At 34.6% G+C, this 20,049-nt stretch overlaps 1 protein-coding gene across 1 annotated transcript in view; it reads left to right on the top strand.

Moving 5' to 3' along the window:
- The window catches only part of EIF5B (eukaryotic translation initiation factor 5B), an 82,023-nt gene that overhangs the window by 27,615 nt on the left and 34,359 nt on the right, over positions 1-20,049 (top strand). Inside the window, 5 exon segments of the mRNA XM_032592771.1 lie at positions 497-647; positions 10,400-10,498; positions 11,188-11,277; positions 13,280-13,354; positions 18,143-18,429. Of these exon segments, the coding sequence (XP_032448662.1) occupies positions 497-647; positions 10,400-10,498; positions 11,188-11,277; positions 13,280-13,354; positions 18,143-18,429 (702 nt within the window).

Raw genomic sequence — 20,049 nt, 5'->3', positions numbered from 1 at the left:
CATAGTTGTATGGTAATTCAATCACATTATTATTCAGATGTAAACAATAAGATGAAGCAATATAGAAAATTCTACCTTTATTTACTTAGGTGCAGAAGTTGGTTATATATCCACTCCAATACTTGGTCTACTCTCATATGATGTCAATTAATAATTATTATGTACACTGTTGAAGTATTTTCATTTGTGGCATCTGGGTATTTCAGTCAGTTAAGCATCCAACTCTTGATTTCAGCCCAGGTCACGATCTTACAGTTTGTGGGTTCGAGCCCTGCATTGGGATTCTCTCTGTTCCTCTCTCTCTGCCCCTCCTTTGCTCGTGTTGTCTCAAACATAATTAAGTAAACATTTAAAAACTAATATTTATTTTCATTTGGGTGTTCATAATGTAATACTTTGCATGTATTTCAAGAGCTTTGTTTAAATTTGTGTTCTTGACATTTAAATTTCATAATTATGTCAATACAATTTTTGTCTGATATGTACTCCTATGCAGGAAAGACTAGAACAAGAAAAGAGAGAAAGGAAAAAGCAAAAAGAAAAAGAACGAAAAGAACGCTTGAAAAAAGAAGGGAAACTTTTAACTAAATCCCAGAGAGAAGCCAGAGCCAGAGCTGAAGCTACTCTTAAACTTCTACAAGCTCAGGGTAAGTAGTATTTTTAACTAACTGAATAGTCTAGAAGCTTCTGTCATGCAGTTATAGGTCTGTAATTGTCAAAAGGAGAGTAGAAGTCAGAGAATTTCTATGAAAATGCTGTGGAAAAAGTCAAATAAAAATGTAAAGAAGAGGGACACCTGGTTGGCTCAGTTGGTAGACCATGCATCTCTTGGTTTCAGGGCATGCATTCAAGCCCCAGGTTGGGTATAGAGCTTACTTAAAGAAAAGTGTAAAGAATAGGTAAGATAATTACATTATTTAGGGAGGTGACTTCTATATGATGATGAAAATTTATGTGTAAATGATAGTATGTCTGTAAATAAGTTTTTGTTTCCCCCACAATAAACAAAGAGAATACAGTAAAATCAATCACCAAGTATCTGTTACTCAGTTTCAACAGTTGTCAGTATTTAACCATTCTTGTTTTCTCGCTCTCCACTGACTTTTTTTCCTCAAGTATTTTAAAGTGAATTTTAAACACCATATTATTTTACTCCTTTTTACTTTATTATTTTACTCCTATTTTACTAACAAATGAGGACTTTTTTTTTTTACATTAAGTAGATTTTGTATTACATATAACAAAATTAATTTCTTGATAGCATCTGGTTGTCTATGTATAGTTTTTCCCCTTATATCCACAGTGTTTTTTATAATTTGTTTGTTTGAATCAGGATCCAGATTAGATCCACACGTTGCCTTTGGTTGGTATGTCTGTCTCTCACTGATACTATTACCCATTCTTGGTTTTGGTATGCCATTTATTAGTTGTAGATACTGGGTTATTTGGAATTTCTCATATTCTGAATTTGTTTAATTGCATTCTCCTGGTATTGGCTAATAAACTTCTCTATCTGTTAAAATTTCCTATATCTAGCAGCTTGGCTTTTCCAAGTGGTACTATGTACTTCCTGTTGCCTCATGTCCGGAGGCATGTGATCTGGTTGTCTCACTTTTGGTGATACCAAGATTGATTATTGGGTTAGGTATTGGCAGCTTTGTCCATTATACAAGTAATCCACTGATTTTTCACCTAATAATTTAATATCCAATTAGTGATCATTGCCTGTATCAAGGAGCTCATTAGGAATTGCAAATTTGTGATATACTGTCATTCCTTTTGCATTTATTAGCTATAATCTTTGTTTAAAGAAAAACTTTCCCTGAAATACAGTTCACGCAGGAAAGCCAGGATAAATGCTTAATTATTTTCCTTCATTAATCCTCAGGATAATAAATTGATGTCTTAGCAACTTCCAAAGGTGATCAGTGAGTGTAATTTTGTTTTTTGGATCTGTATTATTTTAATGGGGTTTTATGTAATTTACATGTTTTTATCTCATGAAATCATTTATATTTTTTAATACTCAAAATTGTCCCATCTTTGGCCAGCGGGACCTCATTTAGGTTGGTCCCTCTGATTTTTTCCACACAACCACAGTATTCTTTGACCTCTACCTCACTTTCTAACACAACAAGGTATCTATGGTACATCTTACACATTTTCTGCCCTAGACCTGAAGTCACCTGTTTATACAAGGAGCCCTAGTTCTTTTAGTTTAGAGACCGTAATCTGGACGTGTAATTATGTTTCTGACAGATAAGATGATTTAAAATAGTTTCTCTGCTCCATTGAGAAGAATATTGAGAAGAAGACCTCTCTTAATTTCTTGTTCTTACATTTCACAGATTTTTATATGACTAATTTTGGTGCTTTTGCTATAATTACAGTAATAGGTACCATTTATTGCATATTTATTAAGTAACTGATATTGTCATAAACCTTTGACATTGTCTCTTTCCTTATAAGAATCTAATAAGTATTTTCATTCCCATCATTCGTTCCCAAACTCCAAGTTTAAACTGTTTGCCCAGTGTCATGGAGCTGAGATTTAAACTGATCTGTGTGACCACCTCTTTATTATGCATTATATGTTCAGCTGGCAGCAGTAAATGTAGAGAAACACAGTACTTGGATCAAAAAGTTTATTCTTAATTGGGGATGTAGTTTTTTAAAGATGAAATTAGAGAACAAATATGAGTACAACTAGCACCCAGATACGAGATTTGACTGGTGACTATTTGGATGTCTAAAAGCACTCATGTAGAAATTGGGATGGGACCAAGCAGGGAATAATTTTCCATTCTTAGAAATGTTTTATGGAGTAGTTTGACTTGTACTTATGAGATTAGATGAAAATTATAATTAAGTAGACACTGCCCCCAATGTGGGGCTTGAACTCATGACCCTAAGATCAAGAGCTAGCCAAGAACCCCCCCCCTGTAATTTAATATGATGATCTTTAGGACGGGTTTGGAAGAGATGGTCTCTCGAGTGGCATCTCTCCCCTTGGGCTCTTATTTTTCATAATGTTGCTCAATATTTGTCCTCTTACTGATTCCCTATGTATTGATAAAAAGTCCAAGCTCCTTAGCTTGATATTAAAGGCCTCCATAGTATGCTCATTGAGTCATCTCAAAAGAAGCTACAGTGTTTTGTTTCACCATATCTTTCAAAGCTACCTTGTTGGGTAAAGATCAGGTACCACATTCATTACCTAGAACAATATAAAACTTATTTATTGAGCCCAAAATGTGTTTGAGAGTGTAGGTATCTGCCGGTGTTTTCTGATAATTACTCTGAATTGTGTAGCAGATAGCATTTTCAGTCAGTTCTATAGCCTTTAGCCTATTAACTACTAACCGTATAGCAAGTACTTTACAAATAATTTGAAATTAATTCACTTCAGGCAAAGAGTTTCTGTGTGAATTTGATTGTAATAATCTCAGTTTGCAAGGTGAATGGAATATCTGAACACACACGTTGATGTTGACTACAAATATAACAGTTTATTAAACATTCCCTAACTCGAAGAATAGTCTGTTGATTAAGTCTGCAGTGTTGTTGTGACCACCCTTCAGTTCATCTAACTTACAGTTTCCCCTCCCCGGTCCCTGCTTTTACTTACTAGGGGTAGGCTGCTGGGCAGGGATATCTCTGGTCAACTGGATTATCTCCACATTGTCAGCTGGCTTTATCCTTTTATTTTAGTTTGTCTTACCAAATGATAGCTCTGATTTTATAATTCTGGCCAATCTCATTACTTACATACATGCGTTCATTCAGTACTTTAAAGTTAAGAACATTTTAAGTGATTTCCTTCTGTTAATGACTTCATTCAAGACCCCACAGTAAATAGTTTTTATTGTTTTATAAAATTTCTGCCCGGTGTGAGACTATGTCAGTAATCCAGCAAATGGAAAGTAACCTCTCTTAGGAGTTTGTTATAGGAATGGAGAGGAAGGATTGTAATAGAGAACCATTCCATGTCTGGGATTTACTAGTAACCGTTGACTGATGAAGATGTATTCTCCTCAGATTCAGTAATGTTACTTGCAGATCAGATTTGACATTGGTTTGTACTGCCATGTCTTAATTTGACAAATTTATTTGTTTGCTCTATTTAAGAGAAAATATGAAGTGTTCAAAACTGGATAGTAAGAACCATGAATTCAAATAAAAACAGATTTGTGATCTGACACTAACCTTTTCATTTTGGATAAGTCACTTTCTCATTGAATCTTACTTTTGACCAGCTTTTGACAGCTGTGAAGCTGGCCATAGTTGAAAAAAAGTAAACTTAATGACTTTGTTTTGTAATGGTAATGAAACTTCTGTTATACTTAGTTTTTTATTTGTATTGTAACAAATTTAGTAGCTTAAAAAGACACAAAATTTATTACCTTGAAATTCTCTAAATCAGATGTCTGATGTGGGTCTCACTGGTTTAAGGTGTTGGCAGGCCTGCATTCCTTTCTGGAGTTTCTAGGGTAGAACCAATTCCCTTGTTGTCTTCTAGAGGCATTCATATTACTTGGTTCATGATGCCCTTCTTTCATCTTCAGAGCCATCAGTATTGCATAATGCTGACTATTTTTCCATGGGTACATCATCCTCTGACTTCAGCCTGTACCTCAGAGAAAGGTTCTTCATTTTTAAAGGATCTCATGCAGTTGATTAGGTTGGGCTCACTTGGATAATCCAGGATAATGTCTCTCATCTCAAGTCCTTAGGCTTATTCACATCTGCAGTGTCTTTTTTGCCATGTTAGGTAACATATTCACATGTCCTGGGGATTAAGACCTGGATGTTTTGGGGCAGGGGGAGGCATTATTCTATTTACTATGCACTTAATTTTCATCTTATTTGTGAGTTCATTACAAAGAAAACATTTTGTGAGTGTCATGTTTTCACTGTATCTTTCAAAGACCAAAATACAGATTTTTAAATATGTTTATGTTAAATGTTTAAATAGGGATCAGTGACCATATTACTCTGAAACATGCTGGAGGTTACCTGATGCTATTTATTTGCCATGTCTTGTTACTTTAGTGCGTAAATTGGAGAATTCAAGACAAACAAGGCTGATTAATTATATTGATGATGAAAAGGCATATAAATAGTAGCATATTTTTCATTACTACTAAAGTATTTGGAAGAATAGGTGTTAAATTAGGATCTACTCTGGGGCGCCTGGGTGGTTCAGTCAGTTGGGCGGCCGACTTTGGGTCGGGTCATGATTTTGCGGTCCGTGAGTTCGAGCCCCGCGTTGGGCTCTGTGCTGACAGCTCAGAGCCTGGAGTCTGTTTCAGATTCTGTGTCTCCCTCTCTCTGACCCTCCCCCATTCATGCTCTGTCTCTCTCTCTCTCTCTCAAAAATAAATAAACGTTAAAAAAAAAAATTAGGATCTACTTTTAATTTCTCTTGTTTCTGTCAGATTGTTAGAGGCATTTATTCTGAAGTGAAAAGGATAGATTAAAGGTAGAATTTACCTTTTTTTCAACTGTGGCTTCATTTTGGATTTTCTAATTTTTATTGTCTGTTTCAGTTCATAGTCCAAAATTTATGGAGTAAGTAGAGCTAGTGAAGGTTTTTGTGGACCTTGTGGGAGATGTGGGAAAAGGAGTTGTAGAATTTCTGTCCTTTCAGCTGTGAAATTCTTTATATATTTTTACAAAATTTTTAAAGCTTATTTATTTTGAGAGAGAGTGAGCTAGGGAGCACAAGTAGGGGGAGAGGCAGGGAGAGAGACTCCCAAGCAGGCTCTGCATTGTCAACGCAGAGCCCTGCACAGGGCTTGATCCCACAAACCATGAGATGACCTGAGCCCGAATCAAGAGTTGGACGCTTAACCCACTGGGCCATCCACGCACTGCTGTAAAATTCTTAAATTTCTTTGTTCACTTTGAATTGCATACATTGTTGAACGATCATTATTTTTTTTTTTAGTGAGAATTTTTTAAATATTTATTTATTTTGAGAGAGAGAGAGAACGAGAACACAAGTGAAGAAGGGGCAGAGAGAGAGGGAGACACAGAATCTGAAGCAGGCTCTAGGCTCTGAGCTATCAGCACAGAGCCCGATGTGGGGCTCAAATTCACAAATTTGCGAGATCATGACCTGAGCCGAAGTCGGATGCTTAACCAACTGAGCCACCCAGGTGTTCCGAATGATCATTATTTTTAAAACAGAGTGGTGCACACATGGTTACTTCTTTTTGAAGAGAGGAGTCAGGGAAAGGGGTCTCTGATGTCTGAAGAGTTTGAAGGGACTCCCCCCCCCCTTTTTTTTTTTAACTTTTGAGGCCAAATAGCAGCTCCACTTAAATGGAACTTCAAAACATAAAGAGTAAAGTTCTGAGAGTACCTCATATTTTTTGGCCAGAGGGACAAGAGGGGCTCCTGGGAGCCAGAGAGTGTAGGGGAAATTGCAGGGTGGGGGAGAAGTGACAGAAGAATCCTATAATTCTGTTGATGAATGGACATAAATCCTAGGCTTACTATATAGTTCTGTGTGTTTAGAAGAGACCCAAAAAAGGATAGTCAAAACTTTAAGAACTAATCCATGATATAAACCAGTGTGCCCAAGACCCAGATTTATCTCTATGGCTCATGTATGTACCAGGTAAAATACTGATTCTAAGTATACTGTGGAAAGTCTGTTATAAATGTTCTAATTTCTGTAGCAGCCATTAAATAAGATTAAAACTAAAAGTAGATAAATTAAAAAGGAAATCTAAAGTATATTCAAATAATCCACAAGAAAGCAGGAGGTGAAAAGGGAAATGGAAAACAGAGGTAACAAATCAAATAATAAAATGATAGACTTAAAACCAACTGCATTAATAATTAAAATATGAATAGTCTAAAGATATAGAGACTGTCAGAAACCAAGAGCCAGCTAGCTATGTGCTGTCTGCAGTAAATCCACTTTAAGTGTACTGATATAGATAAAATGGTAAAAACAGATATCAAAAGAAAGCTGAAGTTGTTATATTAATCTGAAGTACTTCAGAACAAGTAAAATTACCAAAAATAAAGACCTACATTGCATATGATAAAAAGTGAATGCCTCATAACTTTATAACAATCTTATGTGTACCTAACTACAAGTTCACAAACATTCACCAAAATAGACCATTTTTGGGGAGCCATAAAATAAATCCTAAAACATTTAAAAGATTTGAAATCTTACAGTGTTTTCTGGGGGACCAAAACAGAATTAAACTAGAAATGAATAATAGAAATATATCTACAAAATCAGTAAATATTTAGAAATTAAACCACATTTCTTATTAACCCCTGAGCCCAGGAGAAACTCTTATTGAAAATTAGAAAATATCTTGAATTAGAAGAAAAAAAAAAAAGAAAACACAGCATATTAAAATTTGTGGGGTGCAGCTAAAGCAGTTCTTAGAGGGGAATTTGTAGTATTAAAATGCTTGTTTTAGAAAAAGAAGGTCTCAAATCAATAGTCTAAGCTTCCCATTTAAACTAAAAAAGAAAAAAAGGCAGAAAGAAAAATGCAGAAAACAATGTAGTATAAAACAAGACTTAATAGAGAATCATTGAAACCAAAAGTTAGTACTTTGAAAAGATCAATAAAAATGATAAACTTCTAGATTGGCTAAGAAGAAAAAAAGAGACAAGACACAAATTACTGATACCATGAGGAAAGAGTGGGGAGGGATATCATCATTACAGATTTCCAGGTGTTAAAATGATAAAGCAATATAATGAACAGCTCTGTGCTAATAGATTGAAAAGCTTAAGATAAAATAGGGCCATTCCTTAAAAGACACAAACTATCAAAACTTAAAATCTATCATGATGAAGTGGATTTTATCCTGGGAGTGAAGGCTGGTTCCATTTTGAAAATCAGTAAATGTGTTTAAAGAAGCAAAACTACATGGATGCAGAAAAATCATTTGGCAAAATTCAGTAAGCATATATGATAGAAATTCACAAAATAGAAAAGTTCCTTATTTTGCTAAAAGAGATCTACAAAAAAAATACACAATTGTTGCACTTAATGATGAATTATGGCTGCTAAACCCTAATATTGTAATTAAGGCAAGGATGTCCATTCTCACCACAATCATTCCACATTGTACTGGAACATCCTAGAGTTGTAATTAGGGGAAAGAAAGAAAAAAAAGTAAAAGACATACAGATTGAAAGGAAGAAGTAAAACTATTTACAGATGACAATTGTTTACATAGAAACTACTGTGAGATACCACTGAAAAAACATGAAACCCTACAACCAATAATCGGGATTAACAAAGTTACAGATAGGGCCAGCATGCAAATACCAATTGTATATCTGTATGCTAGCCATTAACAGCTGAAAATCAAAACCGTATTATTTACAATAGCACCCCACCCCAAAAATACATTGAAACAGTTATAATTCTAATATTTGTGGGACCTATATGCTGAAAACTATAAAAAAAAACACGAAAATAATCAGAGAACTTCGTAAATGGAGAAATGTTGCATTCATGGATAGGAAAACAATATTGTTAAGATAATCAGTTCTCCGAAATGATCTGTAGATTCAGTGCAATCCCAGTCAGCAGTAGGATATTTTATGAGTATCTATAAGCTATTTCTAAAGTGTGTATGAAGAGATGAAGGAGTTAGAATGGCCAAAATAATTTTGAAAAGAATATACTTGAAAGACTCAGAATATTGTACCTGATTTCAAGACTTACTGTAAAGCTGCAGTCATCAGTACAGTGTGATAATGGCAAAAGCAGCAATAAAGACAAATAGATCAATATAATAGTCTGTATATGGTCAGTTTGTTTTTTTCTGTCATAGGTAAAAGGCAGTTTATTAAGTAAAATACAGTATTAGCAACAACTGATACAATTGGGAATCTATATGCAAAAACAAAAACCCAAAAGCCTCGTCCTAAATCTCATTAAATAAAAATTAACACAAAAAAGATCATAAATCTAAATATAAAATGTACAACTATAAAACTTTAGGGGAAAACATAGTAGAAAGTCTTTGTGACCTTGTGTTAGTGATTAGTTTAACTTCAAAAGCATAATTCATAAAAGGAACAAATTTGAGGAAGTCCAGTTAAAAACTTGTTCTGCAAAAGACACCATTGAGACAGTTCAGAGACAGTACCTCAAAATCACGTATCTGACAAAGGATTAATATGCAGAATATGAGAAGATAACTCTGTATTCAACAATAAGAAAAGCAACAACCCTATTTAAAAATGGGCAAAAGATGGGGCGCCTGGGTGGCGCAGTCGGTTAAGCGTCCGACTTCAGCCAGGTCACGATCTCGCGGTCCGTGAGTTCGAGCCCCGCGTCGGGCTCTGGGCTGATGGCTCAGAGCCTGGAGCCTGTTTCCGATTCTGTGTCTCCCTCTCTCTCTGCCCCTCCCCCGTTCATGCTCTGTCTCTCTCTGTCCCAAAAATAAATAAACGTTGAAAAAAAAAAATTAAAAAAAAAAAAAAAAAAAAAAAAAAAAAAAAAAAAAAAAAAAAAAAAAAATGGGCAAAAGATTTGAACAGAAACTTAAACTATAAGCAATGAAAAGAATGTTTAACATTAGTCATTATGGAAATTCAAATTAAGACCACCATGAGCTTTCACTACATATTTATTGAAATACTTCCATTTAAAACATCTTTTTCTGGCAAGTATACAGAACAGTTGGAACTCACCTACTTTACTGGTTGGAATGCAAAACGGTAAAGCCAATTTGGAAAACAGTTGGCAGTTTCTTACAAAATTAAATACCTATTTACATAATGTCCCATCATTCCCACTTCAAAATATTTACCACAAGGAAATGTTCACATAGAAACCTGCATACAAATGTTTGTAGCAGCTTTATTCGTAATTGTCAAAAACTGGAAACAACTCAAATGTCCATCAGTTGTCTAAAAGATAATGGAACTGTAGTATATACTTAACAATAGAATGCTACTCAGCAATAAAAAGAAATGAAGTATTAGTACACACGAGGATGACTCTAAAATCCATTATGATGACAACTGCCCAGACTAGAAGGTTTAATTTCTGTGATATTTTGGAAAAAAATCTTTTGGGAAAGAGAACAGATAGGTGGTTGCAAGGATGTAAGTAGGGTTTGACTACACAGAACAGCCTAGGGTGATGGAATTGTTCTTCATCTTGTGTTTAATAACTCTGCTCATCTGTCAAAAGTCACAGAACTGGACACCAAGAAAGTAGAATTTTAGTGTATGTATATTTTACAATATCTTATATAAAAAAGATTTTTCCATGAATGTTCTTTTATATTTCAGGGTATGTATCTCTGGGGTGAATAAAATGTTACCTTTTCAAGTAGCATTTCTTAAATGATATGCAAATAGCATAAGTCTAAAGTTTTTCATTCTTATCACTTAGGTGTTGAAGTGCCATCAAAAGACTCTTTGCCAAAGAAAAGGCCAATTTATGAAGATAAAAAGAAGAAAAAAACACTACAGCAGCTAGAAAATAAAGAAGGTTTGTATACAAAGTGACCTATGACTTAAAAATATTTTGGGGGCGCCTGGGTGGCTCAAGTCGGTTAAGCGTCTGACTTCGGCTCAGGTCATGATCTCACGGTCTGTGAGTTCAAGTTCCGCGTCGGGCTCTGTGCTGTCAGTTCAGAACCTAGAGCCTGCTTCGGATTCTGTGTCTCCCTCTCTCTCTGCCCTGCCCCCACTCACGCTCTGTCTCTCTCTACCAAAAACTGAACAAACGTTAAAAAAATTTTTTTAAATTTTGTTTGACTTTCTCCTACAACATTCAAAACAATGTCTTTTAAAGAAACTGGAAATCAGAATTACATATTGAAACTTACTATACCGTATTTCCTATTATTGTTAATCATTCTCAGCTGATTTAAATGACAGGTTAATGGAAAAGTGCTTTTGTTCGAAAAACCTAGATCGTACCCAAAAACTATTCTTAATTATCATTCTTATTTTTTCTTTGTTTCCTTCTCAACCTTTTTGTAATTTTCCATTCTACTCCTTGAATAGAAAGAAACTCTGTTTCCTGTAAAATATATGACTGATATTTAAACATTTTCTAAACGTGCTGAAGAATTCAAGTTTGTACTATTGGTTTTTATTCAGTACTTAACAGAGTATCCTAACAAATTATGCACTGAAAAAGTATTGTTAACTTGGTTTCTGCCTTGTTTTCAGTGTCTGAACCAATAGAATTAAATGCTGCTGTAGAAGTGGTAGAACAAGGAGTACCAGAAAAGGAAGAGACACCACCTCCTGTTGAACCAGGCCAGTAGCACTGACTAATTGCTTCCTATTAAATAGCATTGGTGTGTCAGAAGTTGTCTAGTCATTATTAGTGTGGGGAAACCAAATATCTGGCAGGATGGTCTTTTTCATACTTCTTTTCTCTGAACCATTCCTTTCCATTTCCATTTTGAAAAAGTGTAGGAGATTTGAGTCAGTTTCTTTTTAATAGTGTCAGTAAAATGTAGAGAGGATAGAAGTTTTTAGATTTTTTCTGATGTTTTCATTTTGGGTCAGAAATCTTAGGTGGTGCCAAGAAGACCTGAAGTTCTTTATTTAATCCTTTGGAAACAAATTGGTAGCATTTTAATGAGAACTATTTAAGAGTCATAAAAATTGGCATTTTTAAGCCTCCTTGGAGGTCAACTTCTATTTACTAAATCAATAAGAGGATTGTTTATTCATTGTGTGTGTATGTGTTTTGAGGTTAGAGAAAAATCTTTGGCTTTTTTTTTTGTTTGTTTAAGATAAACATTGTTCTAATTCATTAGACTACGTATTGATAGAGCCAGAGGTTAACTAAATGTGTGGTAATAATATCAAGAGAAGCCCATATTGTAAAGTTTGGATTGGGAATAAAAAGCAAGAGAATGTCAAGACTGACCCACACTAGTGAAAGATATCATTTCTGGTTCCTTTCCTTCTTTCTCCCCTTCTGTTCTTGGTATAAAATGGATCATTTACTTGGCACAACTCAGCTTAACATGATGACATTAGAGGAATTCAGGTTGATACACTTAATAGCAGTCCATTATTTTAGGTGACATTTGTAGCAGGAGAAAGAATTGTTAATTTAGAAGGATGTTTTGGGTACATGTACCTGACTCATTTTCTTTTCCTCAAGATGACTCAACCAAACTTGTTGTCAAGTAATAATTATTACAGGGAAGCAAATACCACATGTCCTATGATTTGAGAATAGTTTTGCTTTATTGGATTTCATAAAAAAGAGTCATTAATATTGAGAATATTAAATCTTGAATTCAAAATTATACCTTTCTGGATACTTTTGGATTGTCAGCAGATATTCTATTCTTATTTTCAACTGGAGTAGAGGTGTAGCTTTGTACCTACAGCTATATAATTTAAGTAGTATTTGTATGTATCTGTAGAGGTTAAAGCAATAAAATAAGTAGTAAATTCTTAGGTATGAAGTAGAAGTTTGAAACATCAAAATGGAGATGCAGTAAGTCCCCTCTTATCTGCAGGGGATATGCTCCAAGACACCCAGTGGATGCCTGAAACAGCAGATAGTACTGAATTCTGTATATACTATGTTTTCTCCTTTACATACATAGATATGATAGAGTTTAACTTATAAATTAGGCACGTAAGAAAAGAACAGTAATGAGTAATAACATGAACAATCAGAATGATATACTGTATGAAAAGTTATGTGAATGTAGTCTTTCTCTTTTAAAATATTGTACTGTACTCTTCTTGTGATGATGTGATATGACAAAACACTCACATGATGAGATGAAGTGAGATGAGTGATGTAGGCACTGTGATGTAATGTTAAACTACTGTTGACCTCCTGACCATGTTAAGAAGGAGGATTGTCTGCTTCCAGACCACAGTTGACTGTGGGTAACTGAAAATGCAGAAAGCAAGACTAGATAAGGTGAGGGGACTCTTGTGAAATTTCATTTTTGCTCAAGAACCTAGGAGTACGACCATCTACCCTTTTCAAAATCTAACAAAACATTTAAATGTCTGAGTTTCTAATATTTTAATTATGTCAAATATGAAATCTGGATTAAGTGTAATTTCATGTATTCAAAATTCTGGGTAATTGTGCAGCATTTGGTAATAGTAAATTATAACATGCTAGCTATATTGAAAAAAATAATTCAAAGATAATGAGATTGTATATGTGTTTTTGCATAATGAAAACATTTTTAATGTCAGCATAATTTTCTACTTTTTTCTAAAAGCAATTCCCTATTTCTAGATGATTTCTAACAAAAATCTTTATTTACAGAAGAGGAAGAAGAAACTGAAGATGCTGGATTGGATGATTGGGAAGCTATGGCCAGTGATGAGGAGAGAGAAAAAGGTGAATAGCTTATAAGTACACATTGATAAATCTTGTGGTAATTAGAGGTGTGTATATTTAAAGGAATGGTCAGTCTTCTGATGATGAAAGCCATATGAACATTTCTGAGAATAAAAACTAGTCTTGATTTCTCCATTGCCATGGTTCCTAAATCCTTATGTGGATCCTCATTTTATGAATAAATGGTTTTTCAGAAGATCCTAGGATTTAAAATACATTTTTTCAGTGGCGCCTGGATGGCTCATTGGGTTGTGTCCCGACTCTTGATTTTACCTCAGGTCATGTTCTCATGGTTCACGAGTTCAAGCCCCACATTGGGTGCCTGTCTCTGCCTCTCTCTGTGCCCCTCCCCTTTGTGCACACTCTCCCTCTCAAAAATAAACTTTAAAATATGTATACATATATATATATATATGTATATATATATACGTATATATATATATTTCAGTATGATGTTATAAATGGGATTAGGTTATTAAAGGTAGCCTACCAAAAGCCCCTTTAACTTAAAACATAATACAAAGATAATGCAAGTAAATGGTACCTAATCAATGTGAATAAACAATTTTTCTTTGTCATTACTTTCTGTCATTTATTATTAAAGTCTACTTTCTTTGGTTTTAATTTCCTGATTTTTTCCCCCTAACTTCTTAAATTTTTTTTTTTTATACATTTATTTATTTTTGAGAGACAGAGAGAGACAGAGCATGAGCAGGGGAGGGGCAGAGCCCCAACGCGGGGCTCGAACCCACCAACGGTGAGATCATGACCCGAGCCGAAGTCGGATGCTCAACCGACTGAGCCACCCAGGCGCCCCACTAACTTCTTAAAATGGATATTTGTTTATTTAGAGTTTTTTTCCTTAATATATGTGGGTGGTTTTTTTTGGAAGTTTTCATTTTAATTACAGTTAATATACAGTGTTATATTAGTTTCAGGTGTATGATAATGTTTCAACAATCCTGTGTATCACCTGGTGCTCATCATAACAAGTGCACTCCTTAATCCCCATCACCTATTGAATTCACCCCTACCCTCTCCCCAGCCTCTGGTCACCATCAGTTTGCTCTCTGTAGTTAAGAGTATTTTTCTTGGTTTTTCTATTTCTCTCTTTCATATGCCCTTTGCTTATTTGTTTTCAGTTTCTTAAATTCCACATATGAGTAAAATCATGATATTTGTCTTTCTCCGACTGATGTATTTCACTTAGTGTTAGACCCTCTAGCTCCATCCATGTTGTTGTTGCAAAATGGCAAGACGTCATTCTTTCTTATGGCTGAATAATATTCTGTTGTATATATATATTCCACATCTTCTTTATCCATTCATCTATCAGTGCATACTTTGGCTGCTTATATATTTTGGCTATTGTAAGTAATGCTGTTATAAACATAAGGGTACATGTATCCCTTTGAATTAGTGTTTTTGTATTTTTTGGGGGTAAGTGCCCGGTAGTGTCATTACTGGATCGTAAGATAGTTTTATTTTTAACTTTTTGAGGAATCTCCATACTGTTTTCCACAGTGGCTGCACCAGTTTGCATTCCCACCAACAGTGCACTAGGGTTCCTTTTTTTCCACATCCTGGCCAACACTTAATATATGTTTTTAAAACTAAATTTTTCTTTAAGCTTTAGTCCTATTTCACAAGTTCTGATGATATTTGTAATTTCCATTTTAATATATTTTACCTGATTTATAGAAATGTAGTTTTTAATTTACAAAAGTGGGATTTTCTGATTATTGTTACTTCATTGAGATCACAGAACATAAATGTATCTTTTTGAAATATGTTGAGAGGGGCGCCTGGGTGGCTCAGTAGGTTAAGCATCTGACTTCGGCTCAGGTCATGATCTGGCAGTTAGTGAGTTTGAGCCCTGTATCAGGCTCTGTGCTGACAGCTCAGAGCCTGGAGCCTCCTTCAGATTCTGTGTCTCGCTCACTCTCTGCCCCTTCTCTCCTTGCACACTGTCTCTCTTTCTCTCTCTCAAAAATAAACAAACATTAAAAAAATTGAAATATGTTGAGAATTAATTTACAACCTAATACATGGTTGATTATTGTAAATGTTTAATATGTGATTGGAAGGAGTTTATATTCTGCAGTACTGTGTGCCTTGTTCTCTATAGAGTTAACCCTTGAACAACATGGATTTGAACTCCAGTTCACTCACATGCAAATTTGTTTTTTTTTTTATAAATACAGTGCTATAAATAATATTTCCCTTTAGATTTTATTCATAACATTATTATTTCTCTGGTTTCTTTTATTATAGGAATATAGTATGTAATACACATAGCATAGAAAATATGTGCTAATCAACTATTTATGTTATTACTAAGGCTTACGGTCAGTGGTAGGCTATTAGTAGTTAGGTTTTTGAGGAGTCAAAAGTTATACATGGATTTTTGACTATGCAGGGCGACAAACATCTCTAACTTCCACATTGTTCAAGGGTACACTGTTTTTAATCAGATTTGCTTATCATTTTGTTCAAGTGTTTCTTATTCTTTTTTTTCTGGAGTGCGTTTTTTCTCTGTTACTGAGAGAGGTGGGTTAAAATCTCCTGCCCTAATTGTAAATTGTCTGTTTCTCCTTGAGTTCTGTTAATTTTGTTTAATATATTTTAGTACTTTATTATTAGGTGAGTACACTCATTTTTTGATGGATTGATGCACTGATTTGTTATTCTGTTTTATTTATATTTTATTTTTTTATTTCTAGTAATGCCTTTTGCCTTAAAGTATACATGATATGGCTATACCAGCTTTGATTCACATGATATTTTTCTATTTTTATTTTTCTGTCTCCTTAAATAGCACATATTTGAGATTTTTAAACCCAGAGTGTCAATCTTTATATTTTACCTAGACCACTTAGCCCATTACATTTAACCCTTGATGGAATTAATGAAGTATACTTATTATCTTTATCTTATTTAGTCCTTATTCTGTTTCTTTTTTTCTCCTTTCTAACCGTTTTTGGGATTGGGTTTTTTTGTTTTGTTTTTAATTCCATATTTTCCTCCTTCCATGAGCTTGGAAGTTGTATACTCTTCCACTTACTTTTAGTGGTTACTCCAGGATAAAAGTATCCTTTTTAACAAAGATATTTGAACTATTAGTGTTTAATGTTACCCTCTTTCCAGACAGACAATGCATACCACAGAATACATGAAGAACATTTATCTACTTCTCAATTTATATATCATTATTCTCATTTATTTTAATTCTCTGTTTTAAATCCCATAATAGCTTAAGTTTATTCATATTGTAAGCTTTTTGTTGTGTTTCATTTCTTTTTGTGTCTCTGACCTTCCATTTGAGATTATTTCTTCTGGCCTGAAGAACACCTTTTAGAATTTCCTTTAGTATGAATCTGTTAGTGAGGCATTCCATTTTTGCTTTTCTAAAAATACCATTATCTCATCTTAATTCTTGAAGGGTATATTTATTGGGTGAGGACCTCTTTGTTGAAATTCTCTTTAACATTTTAAAGATACTATTCCCTTGTGTTAGCTTTCATGGTTTCTTTTGAGAAGTCAGATAACAGCCTAAAGTTTTCATGTGTCTTTGGCTTTCAGCAGTTTTATTATGATGTGGCCAGGGTCAGTTTCCTTTTATTTATTCTGCCTATAGAGCTTTATCAATGTATGGTTTTATGTTTTTATCCATTTTACAATGTTATGAACCATTATTTCTTCTCAGGGATTCTAGTTATGCCTATGATATACCTTCCTGTTATATCAATGTGTCGTCTTTTCTGTGTTTTTCACATAATTGAATTTCCATGGTTCTTTCTAGATTGTTTCTTCTCATCTGTCTTCTGGTTCACTAATTTTCTCTTCAGCTGTTTCTCCTCTCCTGTTAAACCCATCTTTTGGGTTCCTAGTTTTGTCTCCAGTGTTTTCTAGTTTTAGATATTCCATTTAACTATTTTTTATAGTTCTTTACTTTCTAAAGTTTTTAATCTTTTGCTCCCTGGATGTGAGAAACATAGTCATTTTTAAATTTTGGTTTTATAACCTCAATGTATAGACATTTTGTGGTTTTCTGTATGCTGGCTTCCATCCTGTGATTCGTTTTTTCATGTGACTCATTATTTTCATATATTGTGCTGGATATTATACTTGTAAAACTGCAAAATAATTTGAGGTCAAGGATGGTGTTTTCTTTCTCCAGAGAAAATTATGTGTACAATCCACCAGGAGTCTGAATGAACTAGCAATATGGAATCATCTTATTCCAAATTTAGAATTGACAGAATCTGGAGGTGATTGGCCAATAACAGGGAGGTCCTGTTTATTTTCTATTCATTCTAACTGCTAGGGTGCAGTTCCCCAGGATTTTACTCCACAATAAAGAGTAGTCAACCTTACCCCCCTGAGTCCTTAATAGGCCCAATACCTGGACCCCTAAGCACTGCTTAAGCTCACCTTCTCTAGAATCAGCAAATGAGCATTGCTTCTCTTCCTTTGTGCTAAGATCAGTGCAGAATCAGCAAATGACTCCAAGGGAAAGAAATTGTAAGCATTTTGTTCCCCTCACTGTGTTCCTTTTCTGTCTTTAGGTTGTCTTAGTAATATATTAAGTTTTTATTGTTAAATGGCAATCTTCATTGTAACATGTTGACCAATGCTTTGCTTTTATGATGCATGAAAACAATTTAGCATTAATGATGTTTTATAATGTTACTGCCTTACTTAATGCACCCTTAGTATTTCCCCTTAATCTTGACAGAAATCTCCATTTTTAACTTTCATTTATTTTAAAATCTTTCTTACTCAAAGAAGAAAACACGGTGCATATAGAAGTAAAAGAAAACCCTGAAGAAGAGGAGGAGGAGGAGGAAGAAGAGAGTGAAGAGGAAGAGAGTGAAGAAGAAGAGGAAGAGGAAGGAGAAAGTGAAGGCAGTGAAGGTGATGAAGAAGATGAAAAGGTGTCTGATGAGAAAGAAGCGGGGAAAATGTTAGATAAAAAACCAAGTAAAGAAATGAGTTCAGAATCTGAATACGACTCTGATGATGATCGAACTAAAGAAGAAAGGGCTTATGACAAAGCCAAACGGAGGATTGAGGTATTTATTTTCCCGTTTGCCTTTCTCTTTACTCCTTTCCTCCCCACTCCTCTAGGATCATTAGAACTATCCTCTGAACTAAAGACAATGTGGTACTGGCATGAGAACAGATAATACAGGTGAATGAAACAACTGAAAGTCCAAGAATAAACCCTCATCTTTCTGGCCTATTGATTTGTTGTCAAAGATACCAAAGCAATTCAGTGGGAAAAGGATACCTTTCTCAACCAAATGATGCTAGTTAAATTAATAAAAAGTTTAGTCTCTGACTCCACATCATACCTAAAAGTAATCTTAGATCAGAGATAGAGCTAAAGATGTAATAAACTAAAGGTATGAATTTAGAAAAAATGCAGAGGAAAATATTTATGACTTTGGGTTAGACAACAGGTCTTTGACACTGATCTAACCCAAGGACCTTACTCCCTGACCTAAGTCATAATGGTATACTGCTTCATCATATATTTCTTGTTTTCTCTAAATTTTTATGTGCTCTTTGAGTGATGGTTTACTTACTCTGAGCACATACCTTCTAGTCATAAACACTAAACTAGTGTTTGCCTTGTATATTTTAGGTAGTTACTGTGAGGCATCTGATCACTTTAGTTGTTTAAATCTGGTGGGTTACTGAGGCATCTTTCTATTTAGTAAAGTGTACATACCTACCAGGCTTACTATATTTTTCCTATGTAATGCAGTAGACTTGAGAGTTTTCTTCAATTCTGTCAGCTTAGTATAAATAATAACAATAAAAACTAGTTTTCTTGAGGGTGCTAAACTGTTTTAAAGCTAAAAATTATTTTAGCTTTTCTTTGTTAAAAGGGGTGCCTGAGTGGCTCAGTCAGTTGAGTGGCCAACTCTTTTGATTTCGGCTCAGGTCATGATCCCAGGGTTGTGGGATTGAGTCCTGTGTCAGACTCTGCTCTGAGTATGGAGCCTGTTTTAGATTCTCTCTGTCTCTATAATAATAACAATAATAATATAATATATATTTTTTTCATTTATAATCCTAATTTTTAAATTTTTTTGTTTTGATAACCTGTATGTCAGTGTTTGCCTCTTTCCTCTGTGAAGCCTACAAAGGGATACATTTTCAGAATTTCTTAAGAAGGTCTGTTGATTTAAGTTCAATTTCTCACCCTGTCACTATTGACAGTTTTAGGTAATATAATTCTGTTTTGGAGGATAGTCCTCTTCATTTAGGACATTATACAGCATCCCTTCCCCCCACCCACTAGATACCAGTGGCATTCCCTTCTCTTTCCCATTATAACTGCAGCTTCCCATAGCACCTACTCAAGCCAACTGTCTTGCTCTATACCCATTTGTGAGAGACAGTTCGTACTGTGATCATTTAAAAACAATGGGTGTAAAGCAGAAAGTAAAAGTTTCCCCATTATCTCACTTCCCAGACCTGTTCATAGTTCTGTACATGTTCAGGTTTTTTAAAATGTTTAATTAAAACTAAGAGGCACCTGGGTAGCTTAATCAGTTAAGCATCTGACTCTTGATTTCAGCTTGGGTCATGATCTCACAGTTTGTGAGACTGAGCCCCGCATCAGGCTGCCTGCTGACGGTGTGGAGCCTGCTTAGGATTTTCTCTCTCCCCCTCTCCCTCCC

The sequence above is a fragment of the Lynx canadensis genome, chromosome A3, assembly GCF_007474595.2.
Source record: "Lynx canadensis isolate LIC74 chromosome A3, mLynCan4.pri.v2, whole genome shotgun sequence".
Classification (NCBI taxonomy): domain Eukaryota; kingdom Metazoa; phylum Chordata; class Mammalia; order Carnivora; family Felidae; genus Lynx; species Lynx canadensis.
The sequence above is the reverse complement of the archived record's forward strand: the minus strand, read 5'-3'. Positions and strand labels throughout refer to the sequence as shown.